Below are 27,183 nucleotides of genomic sequence, written 5' to 3'. Positions count from 1 at the left end.
AGTCAAACCCCTCTGCTCAAAGCAGGGTCAACTACAGCAGGTTGCTCAGGACTAAAAATCCAGCTGGATTTTTAACATCTCCAAGGATGTAGGTTCCACAACCTCTCTGGGCAACCTGTTCCAGTGTTCAATCACCCTCACAGTAAAAAAAAGCTTTTCTTTGTTTAAATAGAATTTTTTGTATTTCAATCTGTGCTCATTGCCTCTTATCCTTTCACCGGACACCACTGAGACAAGACTCAAGGCTCCCTTCAATTTTTAAATTTCATTTAATCTTTCAACAGGCTGGAGAAATGGAATGACAGGAACTTCACAAAGTTCAACAAAGAGAATGGCAAAGTCCTGCATCTGGGGAGGCGTAAGTCCATGCACCAGTACAAGCTGGGGGCCACCCAGGTGGAGAGCAGCTTTGCACAAAAGGACCTGGAGGTCCTGGTGGACACCGAGTTGAACATGAGACAGCAGTGTGCTCTTGCCACAAGGAAGGCTAATGGGGGCTGCATTAGGAGAAGTCTTGCCAGCAGGTTGAGGGAGGGATCCGTCCCCTCTGCTCAGAACTGGTGAGGCCATGCCTGGCGTGCTGTGCCCCGTTCTGGGCTCCTCAGTACCAGAGGACATACTGGAGAGTCCAAGGAAGGGCCATGAAGGTGATGGACTGGAGCATCTCCCATGAGGAAGGGCTGAGAGCTGGGACTGTTCAGCCTGGAGAAGAGAAGGTTCAGGGGGATCTTACCAATATATGTAAATAACTGAAGGGTGCGTGTAAAGAAGATGGAGACAGACTCTTCTCAGTGGTGCCCAGTGACCGGACAAGAGGCACGGGCACAAACTGAAACACAGGAGGTTCCCTCTTAAGACAAGGCAACACTTTTTTACTGTGAGAGTGACTGAGCACTGGCACAGGTTGCCCAGAGAGGTTGTGGGGTCTCCACTCATGGATGCTCAGCGGCTGTCTGGACACGGTCCTGGGCAACCGGCTCTAGGTGACCACCGAGGTCTTGGCCTACTGAGGGTAAGCTTGGGGCAGTGGCCAAAGATGCATTCCCGGGAACCCCTGAGCCCTTTCTCCAGTGGGAGTTTCTTTCATTTTGGGCTTTTTGGCCACACACCCCCTTCCCTCCATTCTCTCCACTCGCTTCACCTGGGACGGTTTGGCTTCTGCGCACCCACTCTCCCCGGCCGGGGAGCGGGAAGGCCCAGCGGTGCACCCCCGCCCGCCCCGCCGGGCCTGGGGCCCGAACCCGGTGCCCCAGGCGGGCGGGGACGTGCGCACCGCCACGCGCCCCTCGGCGAGGCGGGCCCTGGCGCTCCCGGCGCCTGCGCGCCGCGCGGGGAGGGGCGGCGGCGGAAGTGTCGCAGGGGCGCGCGCCGAGCATGGCGGCCGCCCGCTGCTTGCGGCTGTGCGGGCGCTGGCGGCCGGCGCTGCTGGGGCCCGCGCGGCGCCGCCTCTTGGCGGCCGCCACCTCCGCGGCCCCCCCGCGCTCCGCGCCGCCGGCCCGCGCCGCCTTCAGCACTGGCCCGCGGTGGGACCAGCGGAGCCCCGGCGGCCTGGCGGGGGGCGACGCGCTGGAGGGCGGCGGCGGCGGCGGCGAGGACGGTGGTGGCGGCGGCGGCGCGGATGCTGGCGGGGCCGGGCCGGTCATGACGGCGCTGACGCCGCTGCTCGTCCCGGAGCATTTCCCTAACGTGCCTCTCATCGCCGTGACGCGCAACCCCGTCTTCCCGCGCTTCATCAAGATCATCGAGGTGAGGGCCGCCCGGCCCGGCGCTCGCGGCTCGCCCTCGCGGCCCCGGCCGGCTCGGCTGGCAGGGCGGAGCTGACGGCCGCCGAGAGGTGCCGGAGCCGTGGGGCGGGCGATGGCTCCGGGGCGGTTCTGCAGCTGCTCGCCGAGTGTGGCTTTGCCCGGCCTTGGCTGAGAGCCCTTAAGAGGCACGGCAGTCTTTAGGCCGGCGTTTTCTAGTGGGCGGCGTAGCCGTTCTTGACCGTGCGCACAGGTGCATGAGCCTGTCTCCCAGCTTCTGGCAATACCGGGGTGCTTTCCTTCTCAAAGCCATACTCTTTGCCTTTACAGGTTTCTTATAATCGTAGAGTACTGGGGAAGGTAGCAAGGTGTGCTTCTTAGTGTTTATTTCTAACTATATAGCCTGACCGTATTGGAATAGTGGTTTCTTTTGGGGAGCTTACAGACTTCGGGTTTCATAAATATTGCATCAGAGTCAGTAACGCTCCTTCTAACGGGGAAGGTCAGTGATTCACACAGAAACTCAGTGTGCTGTCTTCTCGGTGTTCTTTTTCTGAAGGTTAAGCAAATGTCCTTGGTTTAGCTTCGTGGGCTTGTGTCATAGCACCAAGAACAATATTTGTGAAGGCAGTAAACGGTGAGCCGCAAGAAGAAAGCATGAATTCAGTATAGAGCAACACTGCTATGGTGGGACAGGGTGCTGAGAGATGGGGATGGTAATCTCAAAATTTCAGAGTGTGATTGTTCCCCCCTGCACCTCTATATGTATTTTTAAGACCCATAAATTTGACCTTTGATATGTGACTTGAGCTCACAGGCCAGAAATACTTTTTCCTCCTGAAATGCAACCATTCTGGAACAAGTACTCATATTTCTGCTCCTCACTAGTATTTTACCACTCTGATTTTGGAGTAAATGTAACAAGCACTGAATCAATAGTTTTCTGTTCCTGTAGTGTTATTTATCATAATGCTATTTCTACTGTAGTATTTTTTGCATGTCCAAATCTAATATGTGCAACTTCTAGTGTCTTTCTAGATGTGTTGGGGGAACGAGAGGATGTTATATTATTATGATCTTTAGGCACGCAATCGTATGACACTTCCATGTATAAGTCCTTAATTTCAATGCATAGGTCGACAGTGTCTTCCATTGAGATAATTATAGAATCATAGAATCGCTTAGGTTGGAAAAGACCTCCAAGATCACCCAGTCCAACCATTAACCTACACCACCAAGTCCACACTAAACCAATCAAGGGTAGACTAGACTAAACCATGTCCCAAAGTGCCACGTCTACCCTTTTTTTGAACGCTTCCAGGCATGGTGACTCCACCACCTCTCTGGGCAGCCTGTTCCAATGCTTGACTACCCTTTCCATGAAGAAATTTTTCCTAATATCCAACCTAAACCTTCCCTGGCACAGCTTGAGCCCATTTCCTCTCGTCCTATCGCTAACTACTTGGGAGAAGAGACCCAACACCCACCTCACTACAACCTCCTTTCAGGTAGCTGTAGAGAGCGGTAAGGTCACCCCTCAGCCTCCTCTTCTCCAGACTAAACCACCCCAGTTCCTTCCCTCAGCTGCTCCTCATAAGGCCTGTGCTCCAGACCCTTCACCAGCTTCCTTGCCCTTCTCTGAACACGCTCCAGCACCTCAATGTCTTTCTTGTATTGAGGGGCCCAAAACTGGACACAGTGTTCCGGATGCGGCCTCACCAGCGCCAAGTACAGGGGGACAATCACCTCCCTGCTCCTGCTGGCCACACTATTCCTGATACAAGCCAGGATGCTGTTGGCCTTCTTGGCCACCTGGGCACACTGCTGGCTCATGTTCAGCCGGCTGTCAACCAACACCCCCAGGTCCTTTTCAGCCAGGCAGCTTTCCAGCCACTCTTCCCCAAGCCTGTAGCATTGCATGGGGTTGTTGTGACCCAAGTGCAGGACCCGGCACTTGGCCTTGTTAAACCTCATACAGCTGGCCTCGGCCCATCGGTCCAGCCTGTCCAGGTCCCTCTGCAGGGCCATCCTACCCTCCAGCAGATCGACACTCCCACCCAACTTGGTGTCATTTGCAAACTGACAGAGGCTGCACTCAATCCCCTCATCCAGATCATTGATAAAGATATTAAGCAAGGCTGGCACCAAAACAGAGCCCTGGGGAACACTGCTCATGACCGGCCGCCAACTGCACTTAACTCCATTCACCACTAGTCTCTGGGCTCGGCCACCCAACCAGTTTTTTACCCAGCGAAGACTACGCCCATCCAAGCCATGAGCTAGCTGCCAGCTTCCCAAGAGAATATTATGGGAGACTGTGTCAAAGGCTTTGCTAAAGTCCTGGTAAATGACATCCACAGCCTTTCCATCATCCACCAGGTGGGTCACCAGGTCATAAGGAGATCAGCTTGGTCAAGCAGGACCTGCCTTTCATGAAGCCATGCTGGCTGGGCCTGATCCCCTGGTTGATCTGCACTTGCCTGTTGAGTTCACTCAATATGAACCGCTCCATAATCTTTCCCGGCACCGAGGTCAGGCTGACAGGCCTGTAGTTCCCCGGGTCCTCCTTCCGGCCCTTCTTGTAGATGGGCGTCACATTGGCAAGCCTCCAGTCATCAGGGACCTCCCCTGTTAACCAGGACTGCTGATAGATGATGGAAGGTGGCTTGGTGAGCTCCTCTGCCAGCTCCCTCAGTACTCTCGGGTGGATCCCATCTGGCCACATAGACTTGTGAGCATCCAGGTGGCGTAACAGGTCGTTAACTGCTTCCTCCTGGGCTATGAGGGCTCCATTCTGGTCCCCATCCCTATCTTCTAGCTCAGGGGCCTGAGTACCCTGGGGATGACCGGTCTGGCTGTTAAACACAGAGGCAAAGAAGGCATTAAGTACCTCAGCCTTTTCCTTGTCCTCGGTGACAACGCTCCCCCCCCCCCCCCCCCCCATCCAGCAAAGGATGGAGATCCTCCTTGGCTCTCCTTTTATTGCTGATGTACTTATAAAAGCATTTTTTATTATCTTTTACAACATTGGCCAGATTGAGTTCTTGCTGGGCTTTTGCTTTTCTAATTTCCTCCCTGCATGACCTAACAAGATCCCTGTACTCCTCCTGAGTTGCCCACCCCTTATTCCAAAGGCGGTAGACTCTCCCTTTTTCCCTGAGTCCCTGCAAAAGCTCCCTATTCAGCCAGGCCGGTCGTTTTCCCCGCCGGTTCGTCTTACAGCACATGGGGACAGCCCGCTGCTGTGCCCTTAAGACCTTCTTCTTGAAGAAGGCCCAGCCTTCCTGGACCCCTTTGCCTTTCAGGACTGCCTCCCAAGTAACTTTCCCCACCAGCGTCCTGAACAGGCCAAAGTCTGCCCTCCGCAAGTCCACGGTAACACTTTTCCTGCCCCTCCTCTTTCTTTACATCGCCCAGAATCAAGAACTCTATCATATCGTGGTCGCTAAGCCCAAGACGGCCTCCCACCATGACATCTCCCACAAGCCCTTCTCTGTTAGTAAACAGCAGGTCAAGCGAGGCACCTCCCCTGGTAGGCTCGCTTACCAGCTGCGTCACAAAGTTATCCTCCACACACTCGAGGAACTTCCGAGACTGTTGCCTCTCTGCTGTGTTGTGTTTCCAGCAGATGTCCGGCAAGTTGAAGTCCCCCACGAGAACAAGGGCTAGCGATTGCGAGACTTCTGCCGGCCGCCTGTAGAACGCTTCATCTAGCTCTACATCCTGGCTGGGTGGTCTATAGCACACTCCCAACAGGACATCCACCTTGCTGGCCTTCCCCCTCATCCTTACCCATAAGCACTCGACCTTATCATCACCACTGTCGAGCTCTATACAGTCAAAAGACTCCTGAACATACAGAGCCACCCCACCGCCTCTCCTTCCCTGCCTATCCCTTCTGAAGAGCTGATAGCCATCCAGTGCAGCACTCCAGTCATGAGAGTCGTCCCACCACGTTTCTGTGGTGGCGACTAGCTCATAGCCATCCTGCTGCACAAGGGCTTCCAGCTCCTCCTGTTTGTTGCCCATGCTACGTGCATTGGTGTAGATGCACTTGAGACAGGCTATCGATTTCGCCCCCAATGTTGCCATGCCACCCCTGGGCTCCTCACTAGCGGGCCCTTTTATATCCCCTTCCCCCTTCAAACCTAGTTTAACGCCCTCTCAATGAGTCCCGCCAACTCATTGTGAAATGCTTTCTCTTATCCTATGAATTCATTGTGCTGCCATGTAATACTTTATTTCTTAACAATGTGAAGTCTCTACAGTGAATATGGAATTATTAATTTTCTTCTTTCTGTTAATGTCTGTGATGCTGCAAGCATAGTTTTGCTAGACATTGTGCAGAATTAAAATAGGTATGCCAAGATTAGAATAGGCCAACAATGGTGGTATTGCTCATGCTGCTCTGTCAAGACCATATTGTTTATTGTCAAAAGCGTAGAGTAATGCATCTTACGTCCGTCACTTTTAAAGAACGCTCAGTGGTCAGCAGCGTGGCTTCGTGCAACAGCAGAATTCATGAGGAGGTGTTTTCTTGGTCACTGAGGGTCAGCCTGCTGTGATAACAGTGGTGCTGGGAGATCTGCCAGGGACAGATACGTGGCATCCAGAGAGCAGAGGGGACTAAGAAAGTAAAGCAGGAAGAAATACTGGGTGGGACTCAAAGCAGGGACTCAGGTAGGCTGGTGGGTGTAGGAGAGCAATTGAACAACAGGGGCTTTGGAGAAGAGGATTTAAACTAGGTTGGGTGGGCAGAATTCAGGCAGTTGATGGGGAAGATTGGACTAGCTCCCCAGTGGGAGTGGAGAGCTGGGACATACAGATATGGAAGAGGAAGGGAACAGTGATAGCAACAGAAACTGATAAAGTGTTGTTCAAGTGACTGAAAGGTTTCTTGCTCGTAAGAGTTGTACCGTTTAGGACTAGTTTCTCCCCCTGCCTTCGAGCTTGTCTTATGTACTCAGTGACTTGTTTTAAATACTGAAATTTCATGTTTCTCTAATATTCTTCCACTTCCATATTACTGTCCCCTAATGAGGGCAAGACTAGAAAAATACGAGGTTAGACTTCATAATTCAGTCACAGGTTTCACCATGTCTGGCGTTACAGGCTGAGGATGCAAAGCTTACAGAAAATCCACCTCTGACTTCATACCTATTGTTGTCCTAGGTAAAAAATAAGAAGCTGGTTGAGCTGCTGAGGAGGAAAGTTCGTCTTGCCCAGCCTTATGCTGGCGTTTTTCTTAAAAAGGATGATAAGTAAGTAGTTTCTCTTGATCTTTTTAAAAAATTAAAAATAAGCTATTTCCATAACTACGTTACATTTGCACTAAAAGCTATGATCTGAAATTCCCTGCCTTGGATGGTATTACAGAAGTTGTGTGGTAAGATCCGTCCTCTTACTATGACAGTTTTCATTGCTACCACCAGCACTGCTAGGAGCTTGAGTCTTGCTTTAGAAAAGGCTGTTATTATTTGGGAGGGAGATGAACCATCTGGGCAGTTGGGTGATTTGGAAAGGGGCTACATGGTGGTAACAGTGGGGATAAAGTAAAGAGTCTTTGCTTCCGAGTCCAGTTCAAAGTTCTGCAACCAGTGACTCTTTTAATCTTACCTGCTTTCTCAATATTCTGAATATCTACTCCAATTTTTTTCCTCAATAGCAATGAATCTGATGTGGTGGAGGATCTCAATGAAATCTACCAGATGGGAACTTTTGTACAGATTCATGAAATGCAGGACCTTGGAGACAAGTTGCGTATGATAGTCATGGGACACCGAAGGTAGTTACTTGTACTTCCACTGCATCTCACCAGACTTCTTTATAAACAGATATATCTTTAGTGTTTTCACCATGTGTATGCATTTTCATCCACAACTCCTGTATGGCAAGATTTTGCTTTGTTATAACAACGTATCCTGATAATACTCTGATGCTCCAGCCCCAATATTCTGTGTACTATTACAGATGCGACAGGTTAGCTCCAAAAAAGAAGAGCTAGTGCATGTCATTCTCATATAAACTGTAATGTGATGCAAGCAAACATTCATTAAGCTGAAGTTTAGCAGTTTCTTTGACAAGTACAGCAAGGTTTAGTAATGGTGAAAGAAATTCTCTGGAATAAATAGAAGCCAGTATTTCTGCTTTTAAAAAAAAAAAAAAAAAAAGTGGTCCAGAACTGTAATTGTGTTTTGTCTACATAATCTTGTCCCAGACCTGAATTAAAGAAAATAGGCTTATTGTAGGGAATATAGGTTTAGCTATTTGTGCCTAGTATTTTGAGCTAAGACAATATAAAATTGTGGTTTAAAGAGATCAGATAATTAATTTCCATTAGAAGGGAAAATACAAGGACAGAAACATGGTGGGGGAGACAGATTCAGGGTGGGGTTTGCTTTGAAGTGTTGGTTTTTTCCTCCCACTTGCTTTGCTTCAGTTGCATTTGTTCTGGACAGCAAAAAACGGGCAGTACCTCTCGAAGCTGAATTTGCGTGAGTTTGCCAGTCAGCTCCTTTCCGTCTTAGACGTCCTACTGCATTATCAAAGCACAACCTTGTTTGATTAGATTTTGGAAGTAAGCAGCTATTGGTTTTGGTTTACTTGGAATAGAAATATTTCCCTGTAACTTGGAAGGTGTGGAGAATTGGTCTTTATTTGATTGAGACACAGAGCACTGGTCAGTCATGTCCACAGGAACCACAATGGATACCAGATCTGAGGAGCATGCTGCTTTTATGGGGAAAAATATGGAAAAGGAAACTCTTATATCAGCAGCCAAAATAATGAAATGTGGTGTCCTGCAAGTGGGGGTCCTCTCATTTCTAAATCCCTCCCTTAGCTCTCCCCATACACCTTCTAGCATGCCTCTGGGTCAGGGCAGCGGCTTCTGTAGTCAGTCCAGAGATATTTACATGCTGACTGGCCAGGTGGCTGCTGTCACACTCTTTTCCATTTGCCCTGCGAGGGGATGTTCTTCTGCCCAGCAACTGATTTCCACCACCAGCAAGCCCACCCTCCAGAAAATGTTTTTGAATGTAATTGTCTGTGACTTTATTCTGTTCACAAGAGTAGTCAAAATTAGTCAAAAGTTGCTAGTGGCAGACAGTTGGAGTAGCTGAGAAGTCTTATTTTTTGAAGGAGATCACATGGAAAATAAGACCTACACCCTGCGCATAATGGTAGTTATCCTGTGAGCTGGAAGTCTGCTACACCATAAGGGTTTTTTGGACTCCATATTCACAGCCCAGTAAGACAACTTTGTCAAAGGCAATTGCAGTTCTTGCGTGTTTGTCTAGCACTCGTCTTTAGTGGGGAAACCTTTTAAGCCAGGGGAGAGGGCAAGATTTTGAGCTCTTTGTGGAGAACTGAAGGTCATAATCTGTATTGAAAATGTCTGATGTGAGGTTGTATGCACAGCAGGCAAAATTCAGAAAAATTTAAAAACAGTAACAGAGAAGCTAATTTTTTTGGAAGGTGATTATGGTATGTGATCTAGCCTGTCCCTTTTAGGGATTAATACTCAGTTAATTGTTGTGGAATATATTGTGGATTTGATCTCTTTCAAAATCATAATCTAGGAAATCTCTTTGTGTAATAGACCAAAATTTCAAATATCTAGGTATGGAATGACTTCAAGGTCCATTATACACATGGCATGTAATACTTAGTATTACAGTAGATAATGCAGCAGATGTGGTTTAAAGCAGAGAGATTGGTTGCTGAGAATCAGAAAACTGAAAAAGCAGAACATTAGATTCAGAATTAAAGTGAAACAGTGAACTTGCTTTTCAGGAGAGACAAGAAGAGGGTATGAATCCACATCGGAGTTGTTGGCTCTTGTAGCTAAATAAACTAGCTCCTGAGCAGACATACTAACAATGATGCCTTGTTTAATTGTTCTGCTCATGTGCTGCAACTTGTCACTAAGAAGTCAGACAGTCTGTGATATTGAGCTTTGTGTGCATGTGTATGTTCACCAACTTTATTTTGATTATTTTTCCTTTAATCATTAGAAATCTGTTTCTGTAGTTCTGCAGCTGGTTTAAGCTAACACAGTTTATGATAAAGGTGCTGTCAGCTGCCCTTGGCCTCTCATTCACACATCAATAGGCTAATTCAGTTGTCAGTTAACTTTTTTGTATGGTGACTTAATTATTGTAAATTTACTAAGTCCTATCAGTATCTACAACTTGATTATTACTGTTACTAAATCAAGCCTTATTTTGACAAAATGAACCAAAAGCTAAATCTTCTCGAAACACTTACAATCAGTCACCTGTGTCAAAGTTTGAAATTTTAGTTTACTCAAAATACAACTTAGACTCTTTCCTTTTCATGCTGAAGAGCTGAAATCCCATATAACAGAGGAGAATTGACTGTAGCTGGTTCCTTTTGGCTTTCAGAATTCGTATAAACAAGCAACTAGATGTTGAGCCTGAGGAGCCTGAGAACAAACAAAAAGTTAGAAGGAAGCAGAAGCGCTCTAAGAAAGAGGCTGAAGAGGAGCCTGGAGCAAAGGACCAAGCTGTGGAAGTGGTACTAGATCCTGTAGCTGCTTCCTCACCGGAAGTTCTCATGGTAGAAGTAGAGAATGTGGTTCATGAAGATTTTCAGATCACAGAAGAGGTTAAAGTGAGTGAATTAATCATGCAAGCCTGGACTTGTCCTGTAGAGTTGCACCTACATTTCTTACTTAAAAGGAAGAGTTCTAAAATCAAGCTCTAATTTCAGGCCTCAGAAACTAGTTCCTCCTTCTCACAGTCACTGCATGAGGGGATTATATGAAAAGAATGATTTTTCATTACAACAGCTAAATTCCTCAGACCCGGTCACTTCAAGAAGTTGCTGAATGAAGAAGTTCGGCTGTGCTTAAATCTGTGTAATATCCAACTGAGTCTTTGCTCCAAGGTGACCCGAGTGGTCAGCCTGATCATATCTTCTGGCCAAGAACCAGTTAAATTTTGTGCATGCAGGAAGCCAGCCTATAGCCCTTATTGCCTTTCCTTGTCTCCCAGGAGGAATAACTGCCTCTACACCAAGTACCATTACAGCACACCATAGCAGATGGGTGGCCAGGGGCTGTATTTCTGTGCTCTAGTGCTGGAGAGGTTGGGGAATGTCATATTTGTACTGAGGCCTTGTCTGTCCTTTTCCAGTCTTTTTGTTGATTAATCTTTGTTGTGTTTATAGGCACTTACTGCAGAAATTGTCAAAACAATCCGGGACATCATTGCCTTGAACCCCTTGTACAGGTATGTATTTCCCATGCTGCCCTGCTTTGGGAACAATGTGTTCTCAGGCTGGAGTACACCAAGATTTTCTATTCCACTTGCCCTTTGGCTGTAATGAAGAAGATACTTGCTGAATTATCACCTAGAATTTTGTTTTGGGATGCACACTTTATCATCCGTTGTTGGAAACAGAGGGGAAGAAACTTTGAAAATCTGATGTGAAACTTAGATACGAGGTAGGACAATAAGTCCTATGGCAGGTGATCTGGATCTAAGTGAAGCTCACTGCAATAAGTATCGTGGTCTGATCCATGTAATATGAGCATAGTAAGAGTCTTAGCATATTGGCACACAAAAATTTTACATAACCGTTAAGAGAGCATTTCATATATTTGGTTTTATTTATCAGCGATCATTCCTTTCATCAATTGATTTATGTGTTTGTTACTGAGTATTGGCTTAGCCAAATTTTTAAAAAATGAGTTACTTTGCTATGAAACTGAGCTGTGTTTCATTCCTTTACTCTGTCATAACAAGTAAATAACTCTAAGGATAATCCCTTATGAATGTAGAAGTTTACTGAGCATTTTGGGGTTTATTACCATTTTTTCAGAGAGTCTGTACTTCAGATGATGCAGGCTGGACAACGTGTGGTCGACAATCCTATCTATCTGAGTGACATGGGTGCAGCGCTAACAGGGGCAGAGTCTCAAGAACTTCAAGACATCTTGGAAGAAACCAGTGTAAGATGAAGCTTTTAACTAAAGCTGTGCTGACTGAATCAAAAGTATGTCTGCTATATGACATGGTTTCTTTACCAGACTCAGTACAGAGGAGACTTCAGTACTATGTTTGACGATAGGTTAATATCAGTGACTAGGTTCCTGTTGAAGGATATAGTAAGTCATTAATAACTTACCTTAAGGGAAAGGCTGGATGCTCTGCATCTTTGGTGCCAAATAATTCTTTCACGCATTGGTTGCATGCTGTGGAATTGCTAAACAGTTCGTCTTTTTACGTCTGCAGGTGCTGGAGAGTTCTCCCAGACAGCCTGTTGGGAGCTTTTTATTCTCCCTTTCTCACAGGAAGCTGGCAAGAGTACAGTGTCTGAAAAGTCATTTTGTGTCTTAACCTTTTCCAGATTCCCAAACGGCTTTACAAAGCCCTGTCCCTTCTAAAGAAGGAATATGAGCTGAGCAAACTTCAGCAGCGTCTTGGAAGGGAGGTAAGTTTTTCAAGTAACACATACCTTGTATGTATTTATATCATGTCCACCACTGTGATGCTTAGCATAGCCAGTGAAGAATTTTAAAGCAAGACAATGGTACACACTCTGAAGAGAGGTTGTTTTAGAGTTAAGATTTTGTATTGTTCTTCCATTAGAAACTTGATTTTTCATGCACGTTGTAAAAGTAACAAGTTGTGACTTGGCTACAGCATCTGCTGTTCAAATGTGTCCAAGCTGTAATTTCATGCAAGCAGGTGAATCCTAGAGGACTGCAGTTTACCAAGCATCTGTGTAAAAATATACAGCATAATACTGTATATAGCACGTAATGGTGTAAATAGCACAATGTTATTTTAAAAGACCCTCTGCTAACCACTGTGAACTGCAGTGGTTCCTGACTATTCTAAGTTTTAATCAGAATACAATAACTGCATCAAAATGGTAACTAAGTATATGAAGTACAAAGGTTTGTGTATACTGAGTCAAAGTTCCTAGGTTTATTAACTCCCAATAATTGGGGCTTTTAAAATTCATGTTAAGTGCAAAATGCTTTTGGACCAGGATAGGAATTGTTGGAGACTTCTTAAGCAGATTGGACACATGCAGTCTGTGGGACCAGATGGGATGCATCCAAGGATGCTGAGAGGGCTTAGCAATGTCATTATTTTGTTGTTTCAATCATCTTTAAAACACTGGTGATTGGGGAGGTTCCTGGTAAGTGGATCATAAATAATAGTATATCATAAATAAATAGTAAATCATAGAATGCTTTGGGTTGGAAGGGACCTTGAGAGATCATTGAGCCCAACCCCCCCTGCAGTAAGCAGGGATCGAACCTGTGAACTTGGCGTTATTAGCACCATGCTCTAACCAACTGAGCTAACCCGGCTGGTACTAAATGCCATGCCCATCTTCAAGAAGGAGAATCAGGGAGACTACAGATGTGTCAGCCTGCCCTCAATCCCTGGGAAGATTATGGGGAAAGCCTCCTGGAAGTCCTGTACAGACAAATGAAGGAGGACATGATTTGGAAGAGTCAGAAGGGATTTTCCAAGAGCAAACTGTGTCTCATCAACCTGATTGCCTTCTCTGATAAGAAGGCCTAGAGCACAAAGGGAGAACAACAACTGTTGTATACCTTGACATAAGCAAGGCTGTTGTGGTCAGCCATAGTATTCTTATGACCAAATTGGGATGTTACAGACTGGAAGGATGTAGTACAAAGTGGGTGAAAAAATTGGGTAGACTACTGGGCAGGAAGGGTTGTGGTCAACACTGTAAAGTCTAACTGGAGCTAGCTACTACTGGTGTCCCTCAGGGAGTCAGTAAGAACCTCCTCAAGTTCAGCAAAGAGAAATTCAGTCCCATACCTGAGTTGGAATAACCCTATGCAGCAGGACAGGCTGGGTGCCAACTGGATAGAAAGTAGCTTTGCAGAAGAGGACTTTGAGGCCCTGATATACAGGAAGCTGACCATGAATTGGGAGTCTGTCCTTGAGGCAAGGAAGGCAAACTGCATACTGGGCTCTATTTGCAGTTGTATAGACAGCAGGTTGAGAGAAGTGGTTATTCCCCTCTATTTGGCACTAGGGAGATCACATCTGGCTTACTCTACCCAGCTTTTGGTCTCCCCAGCATAAACAAAACATTGAAGTAGTGAATCATGGCCAGTGGGGCCCACTAAGATGTGGAGGAAGCTGGAGTATGTCATAGAGTCACTTTTTGTATTAGAACATGCTGCAAACGATTTCTGAGTAGTATTTTCAGTTGCTGAGAAGGTTATAACTGAGAAGTATTTGGAAGCATTTGATGTTTGATGGGTTGTACCAGGAACAGAATAATTACTGTATTTGTTGCTGTGTCTAGGTTGAGGAGAAGATCAAGCAAACACATCGCAAATATCTTCTCCAAGAGCAATTGAAGATCATTAAGAAAGAGCTAGGTCTGGAAAAAGAGGACAAGGATGCTATAGAAGAGAAATTCCGCGAGCGACTAAAGGAGCTGGTAGTACCAAAACATGTCATGGATGTGATTGACGAAGAGTTGAACAAGTTGGGCTTGCTGGATAATCACTCCTCAGAATTCAAGTGAGTGCATGGCTGCATCCTGTGCCGTCAGGGTTAGTTGGGAGAATAAGAGAAATCAGTACAATTCTTTTTGTCATAGTTGTTTTCCCTGAATGTAGCATATGATCACATCCTAGCTATAGGATTGTTCTCCAAATCTCCTGTTTTACTGTAATTTACCTCTTTTGATCATTTTAGGTCTTCTCTTGCAGCCTAATGCTGTGGATAAGAGCTGTGCAGTTCCTTACCCCTCATGAAATGTGCAGTAATTCCTTCAGCCCTTAATTTTGGCTCTTCTCTCTTATACTTAGGTGTTTTCATTAGATGTGAGAGGAGCTAGTTGCTAACACATGACACTGGCTAACGTGCCTGAGGTGGTCCCTGAAGCATTGGGGTAGGGTTGGAATTGCAAAGGAGTGAATAGCTTTTACACATAACCCGTGACATGGATTGTCAGAAACTGAGCTTGCTTTGAACATTTCTTTTCTGTTGAGGCAGTGTGTATTATACAATACAGCAGTCAGTGTGCTCATCAGCACTTTAATGTCCTGGATCTTTGCTTCTAAAACATAGTATCTTTTATGGAGTAAAAGACTGTGTTTGAGGGCAGACGTGTCATTTGGATGAGAAGCATCTTGATAATCATATACTAGGAGGAGGAGGGAGGAAGCTAGGAAAGACACCCTGGGCTTCACAGCCAGCATAGTACCTTTCCCTTTCCCTCAGAATAGTAACAGTGGTAGCAAGTTTGCAAAGGAAGTACTTGGGAGAAAAAAGCCAAAGCTCTGTTGGTGTGTCGATTTCCATAGAATGAATCCTGGGACCAGCCAGCCAACACGGGAAGGCTGTGTTTCTCTGTGTTTCTCTGTGTTCATGGCTGCGCACAATTTACTGCATCTTGCAGACCTCCCTGTACATTTGAATCCCTGATCTGAGTGTGCAGAGTTTTAGAACAGATGAGTTCTGCTTTTACGCACTTGTGTTCTCCTCAGTAGCAGTCTGTTTAAACTGATTATCTTGATGGTTAGCTTCCACACTAGCATCCTTATCTCCCAGTCTTGAATCTTTCTCTGTTGTGTTGTACATCCAGCTGTTTTTCCTTCCTTCTGAGCCAGGAATGTTTCTTCTTTACATTGTCTTCGTCCACTGGGGAAACAGAGAAAACTGGTTTTCTATCCTTAAGTTTTATGACCTGATCCAAACAGTTGACAGTAGTGCAGAGCTTACAGACAATCCTGCTCATCTTCAGACAGGAACCAGCCCCGCACCAAAAAATCGTACGTGGAATTTGTGTGCAGAAAACTAGGTTTTTAGCATGGTATGTTGGAGGTTCTTTGTCTCAGAAAAGCAAAAGCTGTGGAAAAAAAACTTTGATTTTTCTTTTTTGCGGGGGAAGGGACAAGGGAATGAAGACCATAACGAAAGGTTAGCAGTGACTGCCCAGATAATGATGTTTTTTCATAGTCTCCCTTTCATGAATAGTTTATATCTCACTTGTTCTGCATGAGGTTATTTTAGAAGGCAGTGGAGGATGGCACGAGCTGGTTGTTGTCAAATCACTGTCATATATGCGTGTCTGTCAGTGTTACACGGAACTACTTGGACTGGCTGACATCCATCCCATGGGGCAAATGTAGCGAGGAGAACCTGGAGCTGACCAGAGCCCGAGCAGTTCTGGAGGAGGATCATTATGGAATGGATGACGTCAAGAAGCGAATTCTGGTAAGGCAGGAATAGGCAGTGTGTCCCATTTCACACTCTGCTTAGCATCAGGCGTTTTGGTTGTGTTTCAGATTGCAGCTCTTCATTGAATTTGTGTTAATTCATGGATCAAACAGAAAGCTGAATCAAAGAACAGAATGTTTTGGTGATCAGTTAATTACTGGTAATCAGTTAATTACTCGTGGCAATGACTGTCATATTGTGATTTCAAACAGCAATATACTGTTTTGCTACTTAATGGTGAGCAAGTGAGTAAGTGTCCAAGGGAAGCAGTCTCTGGATTTTAATCAGTTCATTCAGACACTATTAAAATGGTGCTGCTTGACTGGCAAACTTACTGCCTTTCCAAAACACACTGAACCTCTACTGATACCTCTAAAATTAAGAGGGGGGACATTATTTAAGGTGCATGTTTGCCTCACAACCTTTACCTTTCCCCAGAGTTGTGTTGGAGGCTGAAGGGTTTGTAGTCTGTGCAGTACAGCCCTGATATAAGCAGGCAGGGTAGTTTTCAGTGTTGCCTTGTTCCACCTTTGTCACTTTTGCCTGGGGACATCCCACCTGTGCTTGCTGTGCTTAGGGAAGCTGTTTTAGATAACAGTAGATACTTGCAACAGGTTGCAACAACTTCAACAACTTGCTGTAGGAACTGCCTTCCTTTCCAGGGGAAAGGAATAGGCTCTTCCTTGTAGCCAGCCAATACATTCAAACAGTAAAAGACAATCCCTGTGCTGGCAGGATTTGTATCATACTGGGCAAGTGCATGAAAGTGCTCAGTGGAGGGGAGACGGGTGCAGCTATTGACTTTGCATTAACAAATCATGGTGAGAGCTTAGCAGATTTCGTGAAGCTGTTGAGCGTAGCTAGCCTTCAACTTGGCCATTTCCTTTGACAGAGTGTAGTAAGACAGTTTCTCTTGCTGTTCCCACACGCTGTACATAGCAGAGCTTTGTGTTACCTTGGGGACAGCACCGATGGTACTTAGGCCACCTCGGTAATTGTTGTGCACAGAAACCATATAGGCATCTCCTACACTAACAGTACGATGTCGTTGTATATAATGAATAGTAAATTCTTAGACATTCTGGGATTTTGCTTTTATTAAATTGCTTTGTTCCAGTCTCTTCTAGAAAAAGATAAAGGTTGTGAAGTATCTTCTTGCTGACAGCCAAAGGGGACTTCTTTCCCTAGTAGTGCCCAAGACTTGTGACTAAACCTCACTATCTGATTTATTATTTTGAATGATTTATGGTAAGCCTGTTGTTGCACACTTCCAAGTAGGTAACGCCTTTTGAGTATCAGTCTCTTATGTTGCTTGTCAGCACTATTCATGCTGACTAGGCCCAGCCTTTATACAGAAGTAGATTGAGTTGCATCATACAGGTCTGTGGCTTTGATTATTGATGCGATTAATTCCACGCAGAGGAGATTCCCCAGTTGTAGCAGTGCAAGCAAGGTTAATGATTTTAAGGTACTGAGAAATACCTATGTAGGTTTGAGCCTTAATTAGATGGGTGGTGTTGTCTTTGTGTAGCATTGCTGTGGAGCTCAATGCTGTAGGTGGAAAAGTTCAAGGCTCATCTTTGCTAAATAACTGGCTTGTTACAGGGGAGGCACATCTCTCTGCCAGCTGCCCAGTGATTTCTCCACTGTAAGTGTATGAGCAGTTGAGACTTCAGTTCTGAACCATGATCTGATTTCTCAGCTGCTGAGTGTTATTTGAGGGTTGCCTAGCATAGGTGTGTGAAAAGATGCAAGTTTAACTTAGCAAAGAAGTGGTACAGTAGGAGATGCTCACATGTAGCTTGAGAGACTCAGGTGAGAACTTAGGAAGATGGGAGAAGAACTAAAAGTCTGTCTTCCCACTCCAAGACAATGGAAAGAGAGACTGCTTCTCCTGGTGAGATGTGTACAGAGCACAAAACCCAGGGACAACTAAGTATATAAATAACCAGAGGGAAAAGAGGTGCACCAGTATCCTTACTTAGCTTCTCCCCTTGCCTCTCCCCAACTCCTTTGAGCACCAGTTTTGTGTATGATGGTTGTTTTGTAATCGTTGCTTGACCTGATAACAAATACATTTTGGTGTTCCTGCAGTTGCCCTCTGTTCACTACTGGTGCTTCATCTGTTCTGCAGGAATTTATAGCAGTGAGCCAGCTGCGAGGATCCACCCAGGGGAAGATCCTATGTTTTTATGGCCCCCCTGGGGTTGGCAAAACCAGCATTGCCCGGTCCATTGCCAGAGCCCTAAACAGAGAGTACTTCCGCTTCAGTGTTGGAGGGATGACTGATGTAGCAGAAATAAAAGGACACAGGTCAGTGTAACTTGAGCAGTTTCTCTATCCAGCAAGTTTTACTAATGTTGTCAAAATAGGAACCTAACTGAAGTTGGACAAGTTCATCTGTTCGGCCAACCCTTGCAGACAGGAGTTGGGATATAAGAACAGGTGAAAAGGATAGCAAAGGACGGAGTTTGGAACATAATCATGTTCATGTCTCTTAAGTGCAGTCACTCCCTGCTTCTTGTGTGTGCTTACGGGAGATGTTTGAAAAGCTGTGTGAGCTACCCAAAAGCATTGGACTGATGCCAAATGCTAATTCATGTCTGTCTATAAATGCCAGCACTAGAGAATGGTGATAGTTTGAACAGGGTCATTCACATGTTCAGGTGTGATTGAGACTTGGTTTCTGAATAATCAGGAGGGAGGTGCTGCATGAGGAAAACTTGGGAACAGGAGTATTCATGGGGAGCACAAGAAAACATGAGTACAAAAATCAGTGTTTTCAAACTAGTAAGAGTAGCTGCTCTGCAGTGCAAATTGAACCTGCAAGGTTCTGCCCTATATGGTGCAGAAGCAGAGAGAAACATTTTATGTACTTTTCAGGATGTTCTCTGCTCTGCCTCTTGGCATTCACTCTTTTGTTACCCTCTTGCTCTGCTTCTGCATGTTGCTGGATGCCAGTTCCCTCTAGCAGAAAGATTGTGTTCTGCTGTTAGCAGTTTGTTCCTTCAGTGTATCTTTTGATTTACACTGATCTTCCTTTTTTGTCCCCACCAAGTGAGGGAATGAAACGTTCCCTTTTCTAACATTTCTTTACCCAAAAAACAAGAAGTCACTATTCAAATATCTCTGTTCTCAGCCTTACCTCTTTGCTTTCCTCTAATTTAAAAGTGGTTAAAACTCAAGATAAAAACTGCAGTCTGCGAGTATTCTGCCAAAATTCATGTCTGATCTCTGCTAGAAACAGACTAGATGGGTCTTGGTGCTCAGTATGGTGATGGAGAATGCTTTTGATAGATGTAGAAGAAATATAGACTTGTTTTCCAGCAGGACATACCTGTTCCATCAGCTGCATGCTGTGTTGTGTGATGTGTGCTGTACTTTACAATAGTTCCCTAAATGCAGTCTCTGGTAAAACAGGAGGACATATGTTGGAGCAATGCCAGGAAAAATCATCCAGTGTCTGAAGAAGACCAAGACAGAGAATCCACTTATACTGATTGATGAGGTGATGTATCTGGTCTTCTAGTTTTTGCTCTTAAAAACATGTATCAATTCTTGATCCCAGTAGCAAAGGTGAAGCAGTAACTCTCTTAAAAATCACAGGATTTTTTTTATTTAAATGAGGCTGGGCTCTCAAGTTCTTTGGGTGACAGTGATACCTTAGACCCTTTGTTTTCTCTTCCTATAACAGACTTCAATTTTAATATTTTGGTTGTGCCCTTCTCATTAAATTGCAGCTGTTTTGATTGCGAGGATCCTAATGGAGCTGGCTGGATATTCAGAGGTTTCAGTAGCTCTCGTGTTCCCTACCTAGGTGTGGGTACATCATTGTGCACAAAACCACTATTGCCCGTGAGATTATTAGAAAGTGTCACTCTCTCAGTGGGTCTAAAGTAAGACTATAAGGAATAAGATGCTTATGGTCAATTTGTAGTCTGATTCGAGAATAGATGAAACAGGGCTACCAGCCTTCTGCTTTGTGGAAAAGCAAATAACGACAGGGTATAAGAGCAGGTCTTCAGAATAGACTAAAGGTCTCTCTAGCCTCCTTGTGTGCCATGCCTGGGAAAGACCAACAGCAGATATCTTGGGAATGGTATGGGGGACCAAGAAACTGGGTAATGAGTTGCAGTGTAATATAACCAATGAGTATCTTGATCTGAAATGTAATGAAACCTGTAGGTCATGGCACTTAAATGGTGTTGGTGAGGAGACTTGCATTGGCCATAGTAGCAAATTGCATTATTTCCATCTAGTTAACGCCACTCTTTAGGGAGCAAGAGCAGTGGAGAGCAGCCCTGTTGTGACCTCTTCTTCTGAGGATGTGAACAGTGCTAAAAGAGCCAACAACCTTGAACGTGGTCCTGGGCAGCCAGCTCTAGATGGCCCTGCTTGAGCAGTGGGGTTGGACAAGATGACCATGAGAAGTCCCTATCAGCCTCAATTAGTCTGTGATCCTGTGAAAGCAGCAGAGGTCACTAGCTGTGCTGCAATGAGTGGCTGCATATAGGCACTTTGCACCTTGGGCAGATTAAGGAGAGTGTCTTAGCTTATGTATTAGGGAAATGGTATAAGCTAGCACCCTGTAGTCCTCCCACTGTGGAATAAGTATTCTGGTCTGTGACTATAGCTTAGCTTAACAAGTCGTAGCCCACTAATCCATGATAACTCACTTGCTTTTGATTGTATGCACACTCCCTGAGACTTCATGGTGCTTCTCTACAACACTGTTGAAGTCCCATGTCTTGTCAGGTGTGTCATGTGCTCGCATAGTAGGATAGTGGGGACTTGGGTAAATACACAGAAAACTGATAGACTGGTAGTGGCTCTTTATGAACAAACACATAAAAGATTTTCAGGTGGAGCCTTTAAAGAATCTTTGCCTGAGAATTTATTGTGGTGAGAAACTTCTTAGAGGATTTGAAGTTTTTCTCCCATAGGTGGATAAAATAGGAAGAGGATATCAAGGGGATCCATCCTCAGCCCTTCTGGAGCTGTTGGACCCAGAACAGAACTCTAACTTCTTGGATCATTACCTTGATGTTCCTGTGGATTTATCAAAGGTATTTCTCTCTTCTGCAGAGGTTGTAGAGCTGGAATGCATGAATGTGTATCAATGCAGAGACTTCCTGTCCATGAAAAGATGCTGACTTTTTAGACAGTTTGAAATTCAGTCAGATGGGATTGAGACATGAGTGGTATAGAGCTGTCTCTCAAGGAGTTGGCTTTAATCGAAGTGTCTGTACATACTTAAGAGAACACGATCACCAGCATATGTCCTATAGCCTTAACTCCCTGTAGAGCTAGGGACACAAAGTTGCGTGGTCTCAGCTAGAAAAGGCAGTCTTTCTTCTACGTAATGATTGGCAGACTTGCTATCAAGTGAGGTGGCCTTATGCTGCTGTCAAGCTTTTGAAATTGGTTGTCTTTGCACACTGTTGCACTTTTTGTGCAGCTTACATTAATTGCAGAATTGATGTATTAGAAATACATATTCATAATTTGGTCACTTCTGTGCTAACTTCATAGAAGGTAGAAATAACTTAGAAGTGAGATCTAGATCTCCCCCAGCAAATAGTTTCCTGGTCCATATCAGACCATTCCAATTTCCCAGTTCTGTGATGTGTGTTTTTTCTAAACATTTATTTTGGGGATAGGGAACATCCTACTACATAGTTCTAAAATCCAAAAACATTTCCTGTAATAAAAACTAGATTCCACAGAGAAGATGATCTTGCTCAAGGCCTTCAGACAGAGGTAACACAGAACTGAGGAACTCTTGCTTGGAGTAAAGCAGCAGGTTAATGAAAACGTGTAATAGGATCTTGTAATATTTCTAGGTACTTTTTATTTGTACTGCCAATGTAACAGAAACGATTCCAGAACCACTGCGGGACAGAATGGAAGTGATCAATGTATCAGGATACGTAGCAGAAGAGAAACTTGCAATTGCAGAGGTAAGAGAAACCACCGATGCACTGTGAATTACATCTGATAAAATGGTTTTGGCAGATTCAGGCTTACATATTTACATCCAACTATGTACAAAAAAATTAGGCACATGGCATTTTGGACAGAGTTCCTCTGATTTGAACACCCAGTTAAAGTAAATCCAGTGTTCCACAGGCTGTGGACTCCAGAAAATGGCATTGAGCTAATAGAATGAAGTTGAGTGAATTGGAACCACCAGGCTTTTGTCACAAATACTAACAGAAGGATGTGGGGGATGATTTGTTGCAGAGGTACTTGGTCCCTCAAGCACGAGTTCTGTGTGGCTTGGATGAAAACAAAGCCAAAATCACATCAGACGTCCTGACTGTTCTCATCAAGCAGTACTGCAGAGAGAGTGGGGTGAGGAATCTGCAGAAACAAGTAGAAAAGGTGAGGGGGAAGTTGTGTGTAACCATGACCACTGTGCTGCTTCAGCCTTCTCAGCTTTTTCTACAGAAACAAATTACTGTCTCACTCAGGTATTGAGGAAATCTGCCTATAAAATTGTGAGTGGAGAAGCAGAGACGGTCCAAGTAACACCTGAAAACCTGCAGGACTTTGTAGGAAAGCCCATCTTCACTGTGGATCGCATGTATGAAACCACTCCTCCAGGAGTGGTGATGGGTCTGGCCTGGACAGCTATGGGTGAGACAAAATTACTTTTGGGTTAATGTCTACATTTCCATATAATTTTCAAAAATTGAATGTGATAGTCAAACTGAATTTTCCCTACCGAGTCCAGTGAAGTTCTTCTGTGGGCACCTGTAAAATTAACTTCTGTGGCCTTTTAGATCCTGACTTCTTCTTCCCTGAAGACTTCTTCCCTTTCTTATTCCCTTACCTAGGCTCATTTTAGCTTCAGGCCAACGTTTTCTCTTTATGCTCTATATCCCGTATGAACCACATACATTAGGAACAGCAATGACTAAAAGCATAAGCCTTTTCAGAGAGTACAAGACCTTGTCTGCTTCCTTAAAAGCAGGAGGTGCTGGCTTACGGCACAGCCGAGGCATGCTGTATCTCTTCAATGATGTTGCAATGCTGACTTGGCTTTTGATGTCAAGGGCGGATACAGGCATTCTAGCGCTCTGTTGGGGTGGGTGCAGTTGGCGAGTTACTATTCATTGGACCCTAGTAACTTGGGGGCTTATGTGCACCATAGTATGGAAAACGCAGCACACAGCAAAGGATATGACCCCTGCATACTCTAATTGATCTTGGGTAGAATTGAAGTCGTTAAGAGGGAAATGATCAGTATGGTGGAGAAGGTAAATAGATATCTGAGACTGGAAAGCTGAACTGGCTAGAAGTGTGTTATAGTATGAGCTCATCTTACTTTTTGGCTACAAAGAGCCTGAAACCATTATAAGGACTGATTATTTCCACTAAATAGGGGTTGCATCCGTATTGGTGGAGTGTGAAGTCCAAAGAAGCAGTGAATGGAGACTGTCAGTGCAGTGCTGTTGAGATTTATAGCTAGTCTTCCTCAAGGAAGAGGAAGGATTCAGACAGCAGGTTATCAACTGCTCTTTACCCAAGAGCTAGTGTCTCATCGGAGAGCACCAGTTCCAAATTCCTGGCATTGCTTCTGCATCACCAAAACCTTCTCATTTGATTTTCCTTTAACTTTACTCAGGATGTTGTTTTTCTTTTCTTTCTTAGGAGGTTCCACTCTGTTTGTTGAAACATCCCTGAGGCGACCCAAAGACAAGGAGAACAAGGATGGGTCCCTTGAAGTAACAGGGCAACTGGGAGATGTAATGAAAGAGAGTGCCAAAATAGCTTACACGTTTGCAAGAGCCTTTCTGATGCAGAAAGACCCCAACAATGACTTTCTCATGTCTTCCCATATCCACTTGCATGTGCCAGAGGTAAACATTCAGAATTCACAGAGCATGCATAGCAGCTAGGCTGGTTTGCTCCCCTAGACGTGAAGCTGAAAGGCACTTCATTTGTTCATATGTTGTGCAGAATGCCCTCTTTTAGCAATAAAACCTAGAAAAGAAGATGGTTTCCTCAGGATCCTGTGAAAGCGTTCTTATGAGCTGTTTCCATTCCTTTCTGCCGCAAGCATGTGGCGAGAATACAGGGGTTTGGATAATGCTGTAAGGAATCCTAGATTTGTTGTAGCTGTTGGCCTTGTTGCGCAGGTGGGGAAACCATAGCATAGAGATAAGTGATTTGGATAAAAGCTTGTACGCAGCTACAAGGAAACCAAAGTTTAGGTCTCTGTGTTACTAGGCCTTCATAAAGTCTTCAGGTCATTTACACAGAATTAAAAATACTACTCTTGGCCTCTGTGCCATGGTTCCTAGTCCATATAATGGCAGTGATTGCATTTTTCCAGTGTTTGGGATTGAAAATAAATGCACATAATGCTCAGAGGGGCTCATACACTGTGTAGCAGACTTTGGGCAGGTGCTTTACTGAAGACAAGGTTTGCACTACCACTGTGCCCAAGCTTTGCTTCTGAACTATTGCATGCTTTAACCTAGTCCACAGCCGCCTTGTTGCAGCTTGCTCTGTGTCTGTCAAGGTACTTGTTGTTACGTGTGTTCATTTCCGGGAGGATCATAAAACAGCAGACATTACCTCTGCCTCTACTCCCTCTCAAACATTCATTTCTTCTGCTTTTACTTCCAAGATGTGTTTGATGTCAGATAAATCCAGACTCACTAATTTAGGCCTGGATTTTATTTGGCTTTCTAAACTGAACAATCTTTTTTGCCTTGAGCAATTTTTCAGTATTGTCCTCTGCTATTTTGTGACTCTTGATGCTGACCTCTGTTACTTGTTTCCATGGTTGGCTTAGGTCAACAAAAAGCTTCAAAGCATTCATGCTGTGTTTTTTGCTCATGTCGCTTATTCGAAGTCCTGAGCCTAATGAGTATTGTGGTGGCAATCAGGCCATAAACTAAATTGTAGACTCATGGAATATTCCTCATGAATAAGATGAGGGCTGACATTGTCATTAATAGATTGGCCAATTCAAATAGCAGGATTCCATTAGCGGCACTTTCACAAAAGCCTTTGTGAGACCCCTGAAATTGGGGCCATGTTAAAACAGCAGTGACAAAGGCATTATCTGGCTTTGCTACTCTTTGAATGAGTTAAAGGCAGGGGTTTGTGTTTTGGTTTTTTTTTTTTTTTAAACAGGGAGCAACACCAAAGGATGGACCAAGTGCAGGGTGTACTATAGTAACAGCTTTGCTATCACTGGCCATGAATTGCCCAGTGAGGCAGAATGTGGCCATGACTGGAGAGGTGTCATTAACTGGAAAAATTCTTCCTGTTGGTGGAATCAAGGAGAAGACTATTGCGGTAAGAGCTCTTGTCTCGTTGCATTATCTGTGAAAGAGAGCCCTGGATTCGGCTCAGCGGTGACTGGGACAACCACAGCGATTGCTCCTGTAGCGGGAGAGGCAGTGATTCAATATACACTGTGGAGAAGCCTGCTGGGGGAACATGGGGATCTTGCCTGTGTCTCTGGCTGTGAGGAAGGAGATGGGATCCCAGGCTTTGTGCCAGGGCATCTGTGTTGACCTAGTTACTAGACTGGTAGAATTAAGGGTGGAAGGGATCATCTGGCTGCTAAAGCTTTCTTCTCTATCACAGACTGGTGTGGTCCAATAATCTGTGTCAAGTCAAAGTGCCTGTTTTAAGGAGGGCATCCAGTGATGATGGTATCCATAACCTATCATCCTTAACATTAAGGCTCTGTTCCCTAGTTCCAGCTTGAATTTGTCTCACTTAAAATCTTGTACAGATATCCCTGTGTTTCTCTGTTTTAGATGGAATGAACTTACTTTGCCTTGCTTTTTCCCCTGTGAAATCTCTTTGTACATCATAATCAAGTTACTTAATTCTTTTTTTTTTTTCTCCATAGTAAGTTATATAGACTGAGTTCTCTGAAGCACTCTTGCAAGCTCTGGATTTATAGTGGTGCTTGCTTTTTTGGTTTCAATCCTTTGCAGTTTTCAGAATTCTTTTCCAAGCGTTGAAAATCTCTCTGTACTTTTCATCTGCACAGCTCCTGCCTACATCAGACTTGCATCACATATATTTTTCTGTCTTCCAGAATGTTATTAGCTCTTTCCGTAGCCTGTTGAGCTGGGGCATCACATCAGTGTTCTGACCCCAAATCTGTTTGGGCTACAGCCTTGTGCAATGTGATTTCTTTCCTCATATGGCTTTAAAATGGGTAATTTTGCATTTTGTTTTGTGGTAGTCATTACAGAAGGACTAGCATATTATAGGGATGTCTGTGGCACTGGTGACTGGCTGCACTTGCAGCAGTGTGAGTGCCCACACAGGGATAAGTGCAGGATCACCCATGAAGTGAGTAGGTACAAACCTGCCACTTGATGAGTGGGCTCCACTTTCCGTGCTTCTTCCCACGCAGATGTATCAAAAGGTTCTGTAGAGTGGTGCTATGGGTCTTGCACACTCATGTGGTGGGTTGGCCTGATAAGCTGTTTCTAATTCTTCCTTTGATTCTAGGGTTTATCCTCACCCAAGTCGGAACAGACTTTTAAAACTCTGTAAAATAGTATGAACTGGTCTAAACAATCCCCCAATATGCTGACATGGTCCTACTGAACTGCCTCCTGCTTCAGCTGTCCCTGCAGCTCAGAAGGTGGGACTGGAGCGTGTTTTAGGAGCTTGGGGAGATCTAGAACATGATCCATCCTTAGTGACGTCTCCTAGAAATAATGCCCTTGCTGCTCTCCAAAGAACGGAGTAAAGCCAGATCAGGCTCCTAAATAACTGTTCTTGCTTTTTAAAATGGGAGAGCGTGTTTCTAGTAGATTGATGGATTTCTAGGACTCAATAGACTGCATAAATTTCTTTTCCCCATAGGCGAAGAGGGCGGGTGTTACCTGTATCATTCTACCATCAGAGAATAAAAAGGATTATTATGACCTTGCTGGATTCATTACAGAAGGACTAGAAGTGCATTTTGTTGAGCACTACAAAGAGGTATTTGATATAGCGTTTTCCAAGCTGGATTCTGCTGGAGGATGACATTCAACAACCTGCTGACTGGAAGGTGGTCTGTCCCTCAATGCTCAGCCCCCGCCCAGAAATGGGGTGACCTGGGAGCAATCCTAAAGTGGGACACGGAACTATTGCTGCTGCGCAGCTGCTGAAATGAATTATGGCTTTGGTAGAATAAAGTATTTCTCACTCTTTAA

General features: G+C 44.8%; 1 protein-coding gene across 1 annotated transcript; it reads left to right on the top strand.

Moving 5' to 3' along the window:
* The first annotated feature begins 1,644 nt into the window (after nucleotides 1-1,644).
* Nucleotides 1,645-27,183, top strand: LONP1 (lon peptidase 1, mitochondrial). Its single transcript, XM_075723544.1, has 18 exons — nucleotides 1,645-1,746; nucleotides 6,915-7,003; nucleotides 7,408-7,527; nucleotides 10,148-10,376; nucleotides 10,935-10,996; nucleotides 11,589-11,718; nucleotides 12,117-12,200; nucleotides 14,070-14,290; nucleotides 15,853-15,991; nucleotides 18,129-18,307; nucleotides 19,415-19,502; nucleotides 20,938-21,060; nucleotides 21,838-21,954; nucleotides 22,238-22,378; nucleotides 22,468-22,633; nucleotides 23,651-23,859; nucleotides 25,145-25,309; nucleotides 26,849-27,183. Exons 3-18 carry the CDS (start codon nucleotides 7,451-7,453, stop codon nucleotides 27,011-27,013), a joined length of 2,295 nt encoding a protein of 764 aa, XP_075579659.1. The 5' UTR covers nucleotides 1,645-1,746; nucleotides 6,915-7,003; nucleotides 7,408-7,450; the 3' UTR covers nucleotides 27,014-27,183.

This window comes from Pelecanus crispus, chromosome 20, assembly GCF_030463565.1.
Source record: "Pelecanus crispus isolate bPelCri1 chromosome 20, bPelCri1.pri, whole genome shotgun sequence".
NCBI lineage: Eukaryota > Metazoa > Chordata > Aves > Pelecaniformes > Pelecanidae > Pelecanus > Pelecanus crispus.
This window is presented reverse-complemented; position numbering and strand designations above follow the sequence as displayed.

What these genes read in the sequence shown, in the direction of transcription:
- LONP1 (XM_075723544.1), top strand. Translation starts at nt 7,451, where the DNA reads ATGGGAACTTTTGTACAGATTCATGAAATGCAGGACCTTGGAGACAAG. An exon ending in ATAGTCATGGGACACCGAAG is followed by an intron (nt 7,528 to 10,147) that starts GTAGTTACTTGT and finishes TTTGGCTTTCAG; the next exon opens with AATTCGTATAAACAAGCAAC. An exon ending in TCTGGCCTGGACAGCTATGG is followed by an intron (nt 22,634 to 23,650) that starts GTGAGACAAAAT and finishes TTTCTTTCTTAG; the next exon opens with GAGGTTCCACTCTGTTTGTT.